At 59.2% G+C, this 13,084-nt stretch overlaps 1 protein-coding gene across 1 annotated transcript; it reads right to left on the bottom strand.

Annotated features, from left to right (window-relative positions):
* Window positions 1-323: 323 nt before the first annotated feature.
* TSC22D4 (TSC22 domain family, member 4) lies at window positions 324-10,607 on the bottom strand. Its single transcript, XM_010837893.1, has 5 exons — window positions 10,519-10,607; window positions 8,912-10,022; window positions 6,493-6,659; window positions 1,440-1,488; window positions 324-999 (listed from the first exon to the last, which is right to left on the bottom strand). The coding sequence occupies exons 2-5, from the start codon at window positions 9,746-9,748 to the stop codon at window positions 790-792; spliced, it is 1,263 nt and encodes a 420-aa protein (XP_010836195.1). The 5' UTR covers window positions 9,749-10,022; window positions 10,519-10,607; the 3' UTR covers window positions 324-789.
* Window positions 10,608-13,084: the final 2,477 nt, after the last annotated feature.

The following is a 13,084-nucleotide window of genomic DNA, read 5'->3' on the forward strand; positions in this document are numbered from 1 at the left end:
AGCCCGCAGAGGGGACACGCTGGGAAGCTGGGGGGGGAGGATCCTGCACAATCACCAAAGGCCCCATTGTTCCCCTGTCCCCCACCAGCACGTGGGCCGACGCGCCCCCCTTCCCCACTCCCTCTGCCTTGCCTGGCCTGCCCCTTCCCAGGACCCAGGCCGTGGGCTCCCTTTTCCTCCCACATCTCCACGCTGAGCCACCTTTCCCCTCCCCGGCCCGGCAAGAGCTTCAGAGGAGCCCACAGCCTGTTTTTCTCCCACAAGTGGAAACTGGTGGTGCTGGTCCCTATCTGGGCGCAAGCAACACGATGCCAACCTCCAGATTCAAGTTTCTTCAGATTTTTTAATTATAATTATTATTTCAATAACAACCTGAATCCCAGAACTTCCAGATACACTGTCCGTCCTCCCTCTCCTGGCAGAGGAGAGGGGGGGCGCGCTCCAGGGAACAAGGTGGGGATGGCTGCCAGGGAGCCTCCAACTCCCCCAAGCCATCTATCGCCGGGGGTCCCGGAACACTGACAGCTGGGAAGGGAGGAGGGGGGCTCCGCCCAATGTCCCATCCCGATGCCCTCCCTCCTCCGTCAATGTGCAGGGATGCCCCAGCCCAGTCCCTGGGCATTGCAGGGACATCAAGGAAGGGTGGGGCTAGGCCCCTTCTCAGCCTTCGACTCCCATCCCCGGGGATCAGGGGGCATTAAAGCTGCATAGGAAGAGGGGGCAGGCAGCTGGCACAAGGCCTAGCAGCTGTGGTGGCCCCCCAAAGGCACATTGTGAGGGAAGGGAGGCTCAGACTGAGGGCCCGTTGGGCGCTGGGGGTCCAAGCCGGGGGACCCCCGAGGAAGGCAGCTGCGCCAGCTGCTCGGGGCTGGCCAGGGCACGCAGCAGTCCGTTCTCCTGCTCCAGCGCCGCGTTCCGCTCCGCCAGGTCTCGGATCTGCTCCTTCAGCACCTCCACCTCCTCCCGGACCGCAAACATGAGGTGGGACTTCACCAAGTCCTGGGGGGTCCAGGGACAGGCAAAGAAATGTCAGGGGTCCCAGGCCACCACCCCACCCCCAGCCCCTGCCCGGTGCCTTGAGGAGGTGGGTGTTAAGAGATGCCCCTGCTCCCAGATGACGGGGGAGTGCTGGGGAAGAAGAAGTCAGCCAGGGAAGGGGCAGGGTGTGGGGGACGGGGGTGGGTAAGGACGCTGGACAGAGGCAAGGTCAGGGCTCAAAGACAGAGATGGGGGCCTGAAGCAGGCTAGGAACCAATGTATGTTGAAGGTTCAGGTGGAGACAAGAAGGGGTGGAGGATCCAAGGGAACCCAGCTGGGAGCAGGTTGAGCAGCTGGGAGTCAGTATATCCCTAATAATGGAGGGGATGGAGCTTCGGGGCTGGGGCCTGGGCATCAGCACGCGGACCGGGACCTGCTGGGATCAAGATGGTTTCTCTTACCATGGCTTGTTCGATCTTGTTGTCAATGCCAACCAGGCTTCCGGAGCCACTGGAGAGACACAGGGAGATGAGAGGTGAGAAGGAAGGGGTGCCAGGCCAGGTGTCTGGACAGCCCAGCCCACTGCCTTCCAGGTGCTTCCTCGGCGTGGGCTCTGGCCTCCTCCACGAGCCCCATTCGCCGCAGCCTCCCACCCAGACCCCTGCCTGTACCTGTGACAGTAGAGAATCAGGGACAGGAGGGTTTTGTCCATCCCCCGGCGGGGTGAGGGCCGCTGCCCGGGCCCCCCTAGGCCCCGGTGGGGTGGGGGTCCAGATGCCCCTCGGATGGGGGATGCTCCCCGAGGCGAGCAAGGAGAAGAGACACAGCCCCTTTTCCGGGGAGGTGCTGGAGCCATCCCCACCACTCGGGTCTCATAGGAGGATACCAGGGACTTGACAGACACCCCTGGCTGGGCCATGCCCGAGGGGAAAGGGTCCTCAGGCCTCCCCAGAGGGAGAGGGCTGCAGCAGAAGGACCGCCTGGGGGGCTCAAAGCCCCCCGGGCAGAGCAGAGTCTGGCTGGTGCCAGGCAGGCAGAAGGGAGACAGTGCCTAGGGGGTGCTGGCGTGAAAGATATACACCATCCCCCAGGGCAAAGCCTGGCTGCTATTGGCTCCTCAGGGACACGGGGACCCCCTCCCGCCCGCTCCATGGTGGGCGGGAATTCCCAGACACGGTCAGCGCCAGTGTCCCCTTCTCACCCTGGCACCAATCCCAGCACGGAGGGGAGGGGGCCAGCTGAGGACAGTCAGCTGGTGGGCCGAGTCGGGGGAGGGGCTGCGGGGCCAGAAGCCTGGGTCAGGGAGGGCTGTGAAGGGCGTGAAGGGGGAGCCTGGCCCTGGGAGGCCTCTTCCCACCTCTGACCCCATCCTGCCCCCTCCGGGTGAACACTGGCCTCCCTCAAGGCCTCAGCTGCTCCCGGCTGGGAGGTGAGAAAGAGAGTGGAGGTGATGGGGTGGGGGGGCGTCTCTGATGTGCATGTGGTCTCCCTTGGACTAGAAGCATCTCCCTGAAGCACGAAGGCCACATCAGGGGTGGCCCCTGGGGCCCAGCCAGAGGGTGCCCCACAACTCCTACTGTGAGGGTGAGGAGGAATGGGAAAGGTTACCACAGCAACAGAAAAAGCCTGAAAGACAAGTACCAGCCTATGGACCTGGAACCCGGGTCTGGTATCTGGGATCTCGGAGGGAGCGAGAACTTAAGAAGAGGTGGGAAGGGGAGGCTGGAGGTGGGACCCTGGGGAAGAGGTGCAGGTGCTTTGAAGATTCCTGGGAGCTGATGGCAGGGAGGGGAGAGCAGGTCCGGCTGCAGTTTACTAAGTGGCCACCAGAGGTCGACCCAAGCCTGGCTCAATGGTCCCCAGGGCCAAGCTCTGGGTCCCAGAATCTGGCTCTCCCCCAAGCTGGTCTCTCCATGGCCCAGGGCCTGCACTATCCTTTGCGCCCTGTCCTCTCCTCGAAGGCTCCCTCTCCTCACCCCGTGGCTCACCACCCACCCTGTCAGCTTCTGCCTCAGCCGCCTCAGCCCTCCACCCATACCCACCTCCCACTCCAGTACCGCAGGAGCCCCGATCCTGACCTCTGGCCCCCAGCTTCGCCCCTCTCAGGGAAAGGTGGCCCCAATACCCCCATATGCTGAATGCCTCACCCTTGTGCTCCCTTGTCAAGCCCTCTCTCCTGGTTGTCAGTTCCAACTTGCTTCCCCGTGGGGGGAATCAGCACTCAACCCAAGGTGACCCTTGCATGGGGCCCTGCAGCCAGGAAGAGAGCACGAGGGCACTGGGAATTTTCCATTTCCCATCCAAGGTCTGGGTGCGGAAGCCGCTGACAGGTGGAGTAACCAACAGGGTGACCAGGCCTGCGAGGGCAGGATAGGGTGAGGTAGGGGAAGGACATCTGGGACACTCGGGGTTGGCGGGGAGAGGACAAGATTAAGAGCAGAGGAAGGGCCAGCCGGCTGGAGCATCTAAGCAGTTTTCAAGGTGTTTCAAACCAAGACACCTGGGTGGAGACTGAGCCATCAAAGAACCCCCACCCTCAGCAGTACACAGAGACCAAAGAGGGGCAGATCCGCAGGAGTAGGAACACTGGCCTTGCCTGGCGGACGCTCAGTAAAGATGCCAAGTAAGTTGTTCCTTCTTGCCAGAAATAAAGGAAAAATACAACAATAAACATTTGTTGGCTGATAGATGATTATCTCCTGTTTGTTTGTCTAGCGCTGGAGAGGTTTTGACAGCACTTTCCACTGGCACTTTCTAACATTAGCATTTCAAGGGACCAGGACTCTGGCAACCCAAGCCCTCCCTTTGAGAACCCCCGAGTGAGGGACCGCTGGCACTGTGCTGGAATTCCTGATCAGGGTCTGGAGTGGGAGGCTTGAAGTTGACTGGATGGGATCAGCCTTCACCACAAGCCCCCAAAGCAACTTTGTGTGAGTCAGAATAAAATCCTTCAAAACACTTATTGCCATCTTCTTGAAAACTGTCATGACTTCAAGTGTGAGTGGTGCCCCCTGGAGTTGTGCAATACATAACAGGGGACTCTGGCCCTGCAGGACTCAGGTCCTGGGACAAAGATAGCAGTAGAGGCTAGTCCTTCTTTTTAAAGGTCAAACAAACAGCCTCAAAATGAGGATCGGAGGAAGCAACTGGACACCTAGGAGAGTGGGGGGGTTTCTGATGCTGAGGACAAGGGCCAGCCCTGCTTCCTCACCGTGTTTTGAGGAGCCCCCAGGGGCTGGGCCAGAGGCCAACCAAGTGGCATCCGGCTGCCCTGTCTACACTCCCTCCCAGATCTGTGGTGCCCCTGGGGTGGGGCCAGGCCAGGGAGTGGAGGATGGCTCCTCTCCTGGATTGGGAGAGCCGTCTCTGCCTCTATCCTGGAGAGAAAGGGCATCCCAGAGATGGCTATCTCCGCCTCTCCTCTTGGGACACAGGCATTTCAGTAGGAGAGTGGAGAGAAAGTGGCTTTGGGGGCCGACCCAGGCTCCGACAGCAGGCCTGCCACTTACTAGCGGGGTGACTTTGGGCAAGTTTCTAAAACCTCCGTCCTCGGAGTCTCAGTTTTCTTCATCTAGCAAAAGGGATCATGGAGTTGCTCTTAGAATTATGTAAGAAGTAGCATCTGACCCCAAGGAAGCACTAGATAAACAAATGCACCATTTATTTCCTGAGTTCCTAGAATTTATTCCTTGTAATACTCGGATCCCCCATGCTGGCCATCTACCCAACTATCCACCTATCCCCTCATCCATCCATCCATCCATTTATTCAAGTACTTTTCAGCCTCCAGGCCCTGTTGGGGCAGGAAGGTTCTTGCAACCCAGGAGCATGTGAATAGTTTGATTTCACCATGCACCCTCTGTTCTCCCATCCCCAGATTTCTAGAATGGTCAGGCACCCCCAACTCCCCACCTGGGATTCAGACACTTAATATGCCAGCCCACTCTCCCTAATCAAAAGGGAGGCCCCATGCCACTCATACACCCTGTTCTGCCAGCTCCAGGCACACCAGAGAATGAGGTGGGGGCTACACACCCCATTCCAGGGGGCCAAGGAGGTAGTCCAACCCAAACCCGCTGGCCCAGCAGGGTGGAGCAGGAGGGGCTGGGCTGGGCCTGAGCCCCAGAGGCTTGGAGCTCAGCAGGGTAAAGTGGAGGCTGGGAGGCAGACCGGTCAGACTGGGGTGTTTGAGGGGGTGGGACAGCCCAAAAGAATAGAGCTCAGGAGGCTTCTGGAAGCAGAACTTGCTAAGAGAAAGTAGGAGGCTGGCCTCTGAAATCAACAGAGGTGGAGGAGGGAAGGGAGCCCTCCGTGCCAGCAAACCTCCCAAGTGGGAGTGGGAGGGGGAGCGGGTGGGAAGCGCTGAGAACAGCAGCCACGAGGGCAGGTGACTCTCCTGGCCGACCTCGCACCTCACTCATTCCCTAGAGGAGGGTACCCAGAGGTGGCCCGACCCACCCCTGCTCTGTCCCCCATTCTCCCGTCAGCCCTCCGTCCCACTGGCTATCACCCCTTTTCTTTCCTCTCTGCCCCACCTCAAACACTCAGTCCCTGATTCAAGGAGGGGGGGCACCACTTGAGTGCAAGTCAGGAAGGACAGACTCCCCTCTGGAACAAGTCCCCTGGCAGCCACAATGCCCTGCCCCTTGGTGGCCTCCAAACAGGAAGTCCCTCCCCGCAAGGGCTTCAAACAGGAAGTCCCACTCCTCCTCCAAAATCAAAGTGGCGACTCCCTGGCCCCTTTCCTGGGCTCCTGTCAGTCCACAGCCAGAAGGCAGTCGCTTGACCATCCGACTCGCCATTTTGTCCCTCCCCTTTTGGTTTGCTGACATTTCTATGTTGAAACCTGGCCCTCAGAACAGGAAGTTCTGCCCACCGTGCCATGAACGGGACACTCTCTCCTGAAGGGCAAACCCCAGCAGATCCTGCTCTCCTGTGCCTTCCCTGTGACCAACAGCCAGCCTCTCCACAGCTCGGGCTTGGCCTTGGCCTCTGGGAAGGGCTCAGAGTCCAGGGTGACCCTAGTGCAGAGAAGAGAAACTTAGGGACCTGCTTTCTTGGTACCAGAGGTCCTGGGGCCCTGAAGTAGTCTGCATGGAGTCCGAGGATGTCACCTCTACGGTCAGGAGTCCCACTGCCCTTGGGAGGGAGGGGGGGAATGGGGAGGAGACCAACTCCCCATTCTGGTCTCCTGCACAGTTGCCAGTAAATTCTTAGGGTTGGCCAGATGATCGCTAAATCTGCAAGAGCTCTGGAATTTGACAACAATGACTCCCTTCAAACTCAAAAAAAAAGTCTACAATTTGACAGTCTTAAGCCAGGGAGTCCCACCCAGCTCTCTCCACAGAGAGGGGAGTAGGTCTCAAATCAGCTTTGCCCAGTGTCATGCCCAGGCCGGGCTTCTCTGTTTAAGAAGTCCTCTCCAAGTTCAAGCTGGGGGGAAGGACACCTACCAGGCAGTTTCCCCGCGGTTATCCCAGGTGCTGGGTGTGGGGGGAGCCAGAGACCACCTACCTATCATCATCGCTGTCCAGGTGGCCACTGATGGCCAGCATGGAGCGGGCGAAGTTGAGGCTCTGGGCAGCCACTGTTCCAAAGGGGTCTGGAGACTTGTGAACCAGACTGGCATCGGGGAAGAAGTAGAGGGCTGGGGAGCTGGGGCGAGAGTCGACTGGGGGCACCTGGAGACAGACAGGTAGGAACCGTCACATTGAGCAAGAGACAGGATCCAGCCACCTTACAACTTGCCTAGTGGTCTTCCTCCCGCCCCAGCTCTCCCCACACACCCTCTCTGTCTTCTGAGGACACAGGAGTCCTTCCCCCACAGACCTCCTTTCCCCTGGCTCTGGGGAAAGCACTGGGTAGGTACTAGAGGCAAGGGAAACAGGGACCATCCTGAGGACTGGGTTCACTGGCTTCCAAAAAGTGGCTCACGGGGTATCACAGAGGGGCTCTGGTCTGCCCTCCAGTACCCTTCCCCCACCTAAGCCAGGACCCCTAATCAGAGGCTAGTCAGAGAGTGTGCCTTCTGTCACCTGACTTCTTAAGGCGACTCAAACGTCACTTCCTCAGAGGGGCATTTCTGCATCCTTTGACTCGTGAGTTCCACTAAACTGTTCTTTTTTTTTTTTTTATAGTCCCTACTATTATCTGAAATAAAATTATTTTTGCCTCTCTGCTGCTGGAAGGTAAGCTCCAGAGGGCAGAGCTTATAGTTTGTCCAATAGCTATTTGTAGAATGAATGAATCCTCAGAAACTGGTCCTCCGCCTCCTCCCTGCTCACCCCTCCTCCGCCCATTTTAGTCTCTCCTCTCAAACTTCTAGGGACTCAGGTGAAGTTCTGCTCCTGAGCTCGGGGGCTGGTGGGGGGAGAAGTTGCGGAGACGGATGGAGGTGGAGCCTGGGCGTGGACCCACACAGCCCAACAGGCGCTAGAGGTGGCTGCAAAAGGGCGGGGGCCACAGGAACAAGACGCCTCTGTGAGGCCCCAGGAGGCCCCAGCTTCTCGGAAAAGTCAAGAACAGAGAGTCCAAGGTGGTTGGCCGCACTAAACAGAGGAAGGGGGCCCGGGTGGTGCCCCCGGCCCTCCTTCAGGCCCCTGTTAGAAGCAACCCAGGGAGAAGAGGCCTGGGGGAGTGGAGATGGAGAGAGACTTGGGGGCAGGGAAACAGCAACATGGATACCTACATGCAGGAAGAGATCAGGGCATGGGGGAAGGAAAGGGAGCTGGGGGCACAGAGGGGAGAGGGACAGGCCCAGGGGACGCTCAGGCAGGGCTCAAGGATAGAGAGCCGAGGCTAGGGGCAAAGGGGGCTTGCTTTGGAAGCGTGTGGGGAGAGGGACCAGTAAAGGACACACATCTTCTCCCCTGGGGTAGGAACTGAATGAAAGAACTCAAGAAAAGTGGGGGGGCGGCATGAGAGATGTGAGTTTGAGGCCAGGAGGGGGTGGGGGAGCCGGTCCTGACTGGTCCTGACAAGGCCCAGACACACAGTCGCAGGTTATTTTTACACTGTGGTTTGTGCCCAAGGCCAGGAAGGGGAAAAGTTCTCATCCTCACACTCCCTGCCTTGCGTCCAAGGTGTTATTTTCTCCTTCAGGACAGATGCATCCAACAGCCCCCACCCGGCTGCCACCCCCTCCACCCCCAAGGACCCAGGCATCCTGCCTCCCAGCCCAGACTTGTTCCTCTTCTGGAGGCAGCAAGCAGAATGAGCAAAGGATTGAGCCCTTTCTTGGCCGCCTCCCACCTCTCTCCAGCTCCACGGTGGCCACCCCCAGTGATTGATCTTGGAGAGGCTCAGACAACTGGAGGTAGAAAGGATAAACCAGCCCAAGTTCCACCCTTGTAACAGGTTCCCTCACCCTCACCCAATTCTTCAATGTCTTGGGACAAAGCTAGAGATGGGGCTGGGAGGGTGGCTAGTGAAAAGAAAGAAGATCCCCTTCCCCAACTGGAGAGGGGACTGCAGAGGAGAGATTTACAGCAGAGCGCCTACTTTTTCTCTTGTCCCCCAACCTCAGCAGCTTCCAGAGGCCCAACTACCCCAGCACTGCCTGGGGTCTCCACCCTCAAAGCCTGAAGAAGTAAGACCAAGACAGAAGGTGAAGGCCAAAGTGAGGAGGCCACATCTCCACGACAGACGGAACTGGGCTACGTGGAGATGGACACTCAGGTCAAAGGCAACACACGGAAGGCCAAAGAGAAAGAAACGACAGAAAGTGGGGAAGAGGGAGCCTAAGAGAGAAAACAGGGCCACGTAAGGAGCAGGAATGGGCTTCCAAGTGAGATGGCAGGAAGAAAAAAGACGGGCAGTCTGATCTGACAGGGACTGGGGAGCAGGCAGAGGTCAGTATAGAAGGTCAGTATAGAAGTGGGGGCCAAGCACCGCCCCTTGGGTGTCTGTCCAAACCCTGGAACCCAGCTCTTACCTGTCCCATCTCCTCTGGAGCAACCAACTCCATTCTCAGCCGCAGGGCTCCATCCTTCACACGGGACAGTGGAGGGGTCCCCGCCGCCGCCGCCGCCGAACCTCCTGCCTCTGCTTCTACCCTCAAGGTGGGCAGGGGCGTGGCAGCCCGGGAAGGGCCCGCGCTATCCACGGTCCCGGGCTCTGGGGGGCGCTGCTGGGGTGGGGAGGCCGACAGTGGGGGTGTCTCCACCTTGGCCTTGCCGGGCACTGCCAGCTGGCCCAGTCCCCCGGTGAAGGAGCGGGCCTGAGGTCCAGGGGAGGTGGGGGGCGGGCGGAGCCAGGAGGTGGGGACCTGAGACAGGCCTGGCTGTGGGGTAGGGGCGCCCAGGCCCAAGCTGGCCAGCTCCAACCTGGAATCCAAAGATCTGCCCCCGTTGCCCCCTGAGGCCCCTCGAATACCCTCCAGGAGCCGGCTGAAGCTAGGGGGCTCCAGGTCTCTCTCGTAAACATCCACACATGTCCAACGGCCTCGGCGATAAGGCTCTCCCGGGCCTTGGGGCAGCTTCACCCCCCGGAAACGGGAGGCGGGGGCCCCAGGCGGCGGGGAGCCATTCCGGGGGGTGCTCTTGCCCCCTGGCTCGGGGTTGGGCTCCCCATTGGGCAGGCGGGGTGGGGGCCCGGTGGGGGCTGGGGCTGGTAGCCCAGTGGGGGCTGGGGCTGATGGCCCGGTTGGGGCCGGCGGCCCAGGGGGGGCCGGCAGGGCAGGGGCATCTGAACCCCCTGGGCTCCCCGGGCCCTCGTAGTCCAAGGTGACGCTGGTGATTTGGAAACTACTCTTCTTCTTGCCCCCACTCATGGTGTCTGGGGCTCAGGACTGGGCCAAGGTGGGCAGGGGGTTGGTGGTGGCTCTTCAAGGGGCTCAGGCACCCCTGGAGCAGGGGGGCCACATGGCGGGGACATCAGGGCCCCTGCGAATGTCTGGGTCCGACATGGCAGGAGGGCCTTCCGGGAACTGGGGGGTGCCTGGCTGGTGAAGGGAGAACAGGGCAGGGGAGGCTGCGGGAGTGGGGGGGCAGGGGCAGGTTTTTCCTGCTGCTGTCGTTGCTGAACTCCAGAGCTGAGTTTGCAAACTAGAAAGAGAAGGAGAGAGAGAGAGAGAGAGAGAGAGAGAGTGTGTGTGTGTGTGTGTGTGTGTGAGAAAGCAGTGGGCAGGCCACCTCTGGGGCTTCCTCTCTGGGGAGCAGAATGGGGGAGGAAGGGGAAACCGCCAGACACCCAAAGACAAAGACAGAAATGACAGAGACCTGAGCAGAGGGAACAGAAATGACAGAGAACCCGAGCAGATCCGGGCGGGAGCAGAGAGCAGGAAGAGGCAGCTCAGACCCAAAGTTGGGCATTTCTCCCTGGGATTCAAACTCGTGCGAACCCAAGTCGTTGCAAGAGCAAGGGCTCCCAGGTCCGGGTGAACAGGGGTGAAGCTGCTCCTCAGCCCAGCCAGGCCTCGGGGGGGCCTGTGCTGGGCCTCCGAGCGCTCCCCCAGCACCACCCCCCAACCCCCCGCACCCCAGCTCTCCTATCCCCCCGGGAAGGCTCTGCCCCGGTGCCCCTCCCAGCCTAGAGCCCTACCTCTCGACGGCGGCCACCGAGCTGGGCCGGGGGTTCCGGCCGCCTAACGTGTGGGACTGTCCCTTCCCCAGGGCCTCCTTGGCCCCAGCAGCGCGGGGTGGGGGTGGGGGGGCGCGTAGGCAGCGATTAGAGGCTGTCGGGTTCTCTTCGGGGGCCGCACCTCGCCCCGCAAGGCATCTCCGTGGAAAGTTTGCTGTCCAGAAAAGAAGGAACTCCCGCCTCCTTGGCGGAGCTCAGGCGCGGCCTCTGAGGTCCCCAGGCTCGGCCGACTGAAGCGAGAGGGGGGCGGCTCAGGCCCCTCCCCCCGATCCCGCAGGTGCTGCCGCCTCGGTGGTCGTCGCGGCGACAGGCCCTCCCAAGTCTCCTCCCGCGTGGCACCGATGGGTCTCTCTCCGCTCCTCTCGGTCTTTTTCTTTCTGGGCTGTTGACAACCCCCACACCAGGAAGTCCTGCCTCCTCGGGCCTGCTGACTGCTCCTCTCCTCCTCCTCCTTCCCCTCTTCCTCCCCTTCCTCCGCCCTCTCTCGCTCCTGGGGCTCCCGGCCAGCTGGCCCGGGGCCAGGTCTGCCACCGCCACTGCTGGTGCAGTTGCCGCTGCCGCCGCCGCTGCTGCTGCTGCTGCTGCGGGGGCCCCGGGACGGCCTGCCTTAACCCCACACCTGCTGGGCCGCAGCCCAGCGCTCCCTCGGAGGGAGGGGCCGCGGAGGGCGGAGAGAAAGGGGGAGGAGTCTGCGGGGAGGCCTGGGATTCCCTTACTCGTAGGCACTTGCTGCCATTGGCCTACGGACGCGCGGAGGAGTGGGGAGGAACTCAACCAGGGTTCCGCCGGGTGCCTGCCACCCCATCAGCGCCCAGTAAATGGTTCTGGTGCTGCTGCAGCTGCTATTGTCGTATCTTCGCTGGCTTTCACAGTAACCGAACGAGGGAGATACCGTTTTTCTCCCCTGCTCTTATTTTTTCAAGTGGATCTTTGTGGCAATTTTCAAACATGCCCCTACGTAGAGAGAACGATAAAAGGAACTCCTAAAGGACCCGAGATGCAGTTTCGACAATTCTCAGCTCACAGCCGAACTTGTTTCATCTATACCCTCAAAATCTTTCGTGATATTGTGCTGGAGTATTTGAATCAAACCCCAAACATCGCACTGTTCCTCTTGTTAGATGTGGAAATGGAGACCCAGGAGGTTCAAAAAGACTGTCAGTGGTGGCGCAGGGACACTTCTCACTCAGGTGTGTCCTTGTCTGGCTCCCTAGATAGGGAGAAACCACGAAGACGCGCTAAGGAAGGTGCTGACTTGCATTTTCTCTACCAACCGCTGTTCACACATGAGCACACATACAGATGTGCCCGCCTGGAGGAGGAACCTGGCTGGCCACAAACCCTGACCCTTTCCCACCCCCACCTCTCACCCTTCCCATCCCCTGCTCACTATGGAGAATCCACACACACTCATTAAGTGCCTACTGTGTGCTTGACGAGACTGAGCCACCAACACTTTCATCTGCTTGGCAACATTCTGAAGGGAACTGTTTCAGCAAAAGCAGGGTTTAATGACCACATCTGCTGCCACTCCCAGGTTGGTCATATGGAACTCTTTCCAAGCATATTAAAATTCTTCATATTTGTCCATTTCACATAATTAGCTCATGGATTCTCAAAACAGCCCAGGGCAGACATGGGGTGAGTTTTGAGCTCCAGTGTCTAAGCTGAGGAAACTGAGGCTTGGGTTACTTGCCCAAGGCCTAGCATTTGACGCCATTGAGACTAGCTGACCCGTCCTTCCTTCCTCAGGTTAGCTCATGGAAAATTTTAACCACCCTTTAAGCAAAAACAAAACCAAACCCCTTCCCCCCAGTTTATATATTTCTTCTTTATCTCTTTGTTAACATGCATCTGCACTCCTTTCTCTCTCTCTTCATGGCAACAACGGCTACCACAGCCAGATCCCGAGGCCTCCCAAGTGGTGAGGTCCAGGAAACAGCCTCCCACACAACCCCTCACCCCACTCTCTCCCCTCTGGCAAAATTCACAACACAGCCCCGCGGCTCCGCCCCCAGAGCCTCCTTCCTTCTGCGATGACTAGCTACAAACTATTCAAACTTATCTTTGAATCCTCCCCTTCCCACCAACTCAGACACTTGGCATCAACTTAGGCTCCTCCGTGTCTACAGTCCCAGGGACATTGATGGTCTTTGTGGAAATGTTTGTTGAGTGAATAGATAAAAGTTTATTCACACCAAAGTGTGTAAATATTGAAACCATAGTTACGTATTTTGATGTGTTCTCTCTCCCAGGGGCATTTATAATGCCCTCTATTAAATGTGGGGCAATTTACGACTTACAAAGCTGTATTCATGATTTGGTGGAGTCAAAGGTTACTGGGAGGATGACTTGGGCCATGGGGGCGTATGGGCAGAAGACGTTAGCCCAGGCGGTGAAACAAGGTCTGGACTCCTGGGAAGCTGCAGGGATAAAGCGATGAGCACCCAGCGAAACAGCCTCGCTGCCCTCCCTGTACCTGGGGGGGCGGCTGGAAGACGAGGCGCGGACAAGGGAGCACGCCCCC

This window comes from Bison bison, unplaced genomic scaffold (genome assembly GCF_000754665.1).
Source record: "Bison bison bison isolate TAMUID 2011002044 unplaced genomic scaffold, Bison_UMD1.0 scf7180017864085, whole genome shotgun sequence".
Classification (NCBI taxonomy): domain Eukaryota; kingdom Metazoa; phylum Chordata; class Mammalia; order Artiodactyla; family Bovidae; genus Bison; species Bison bison.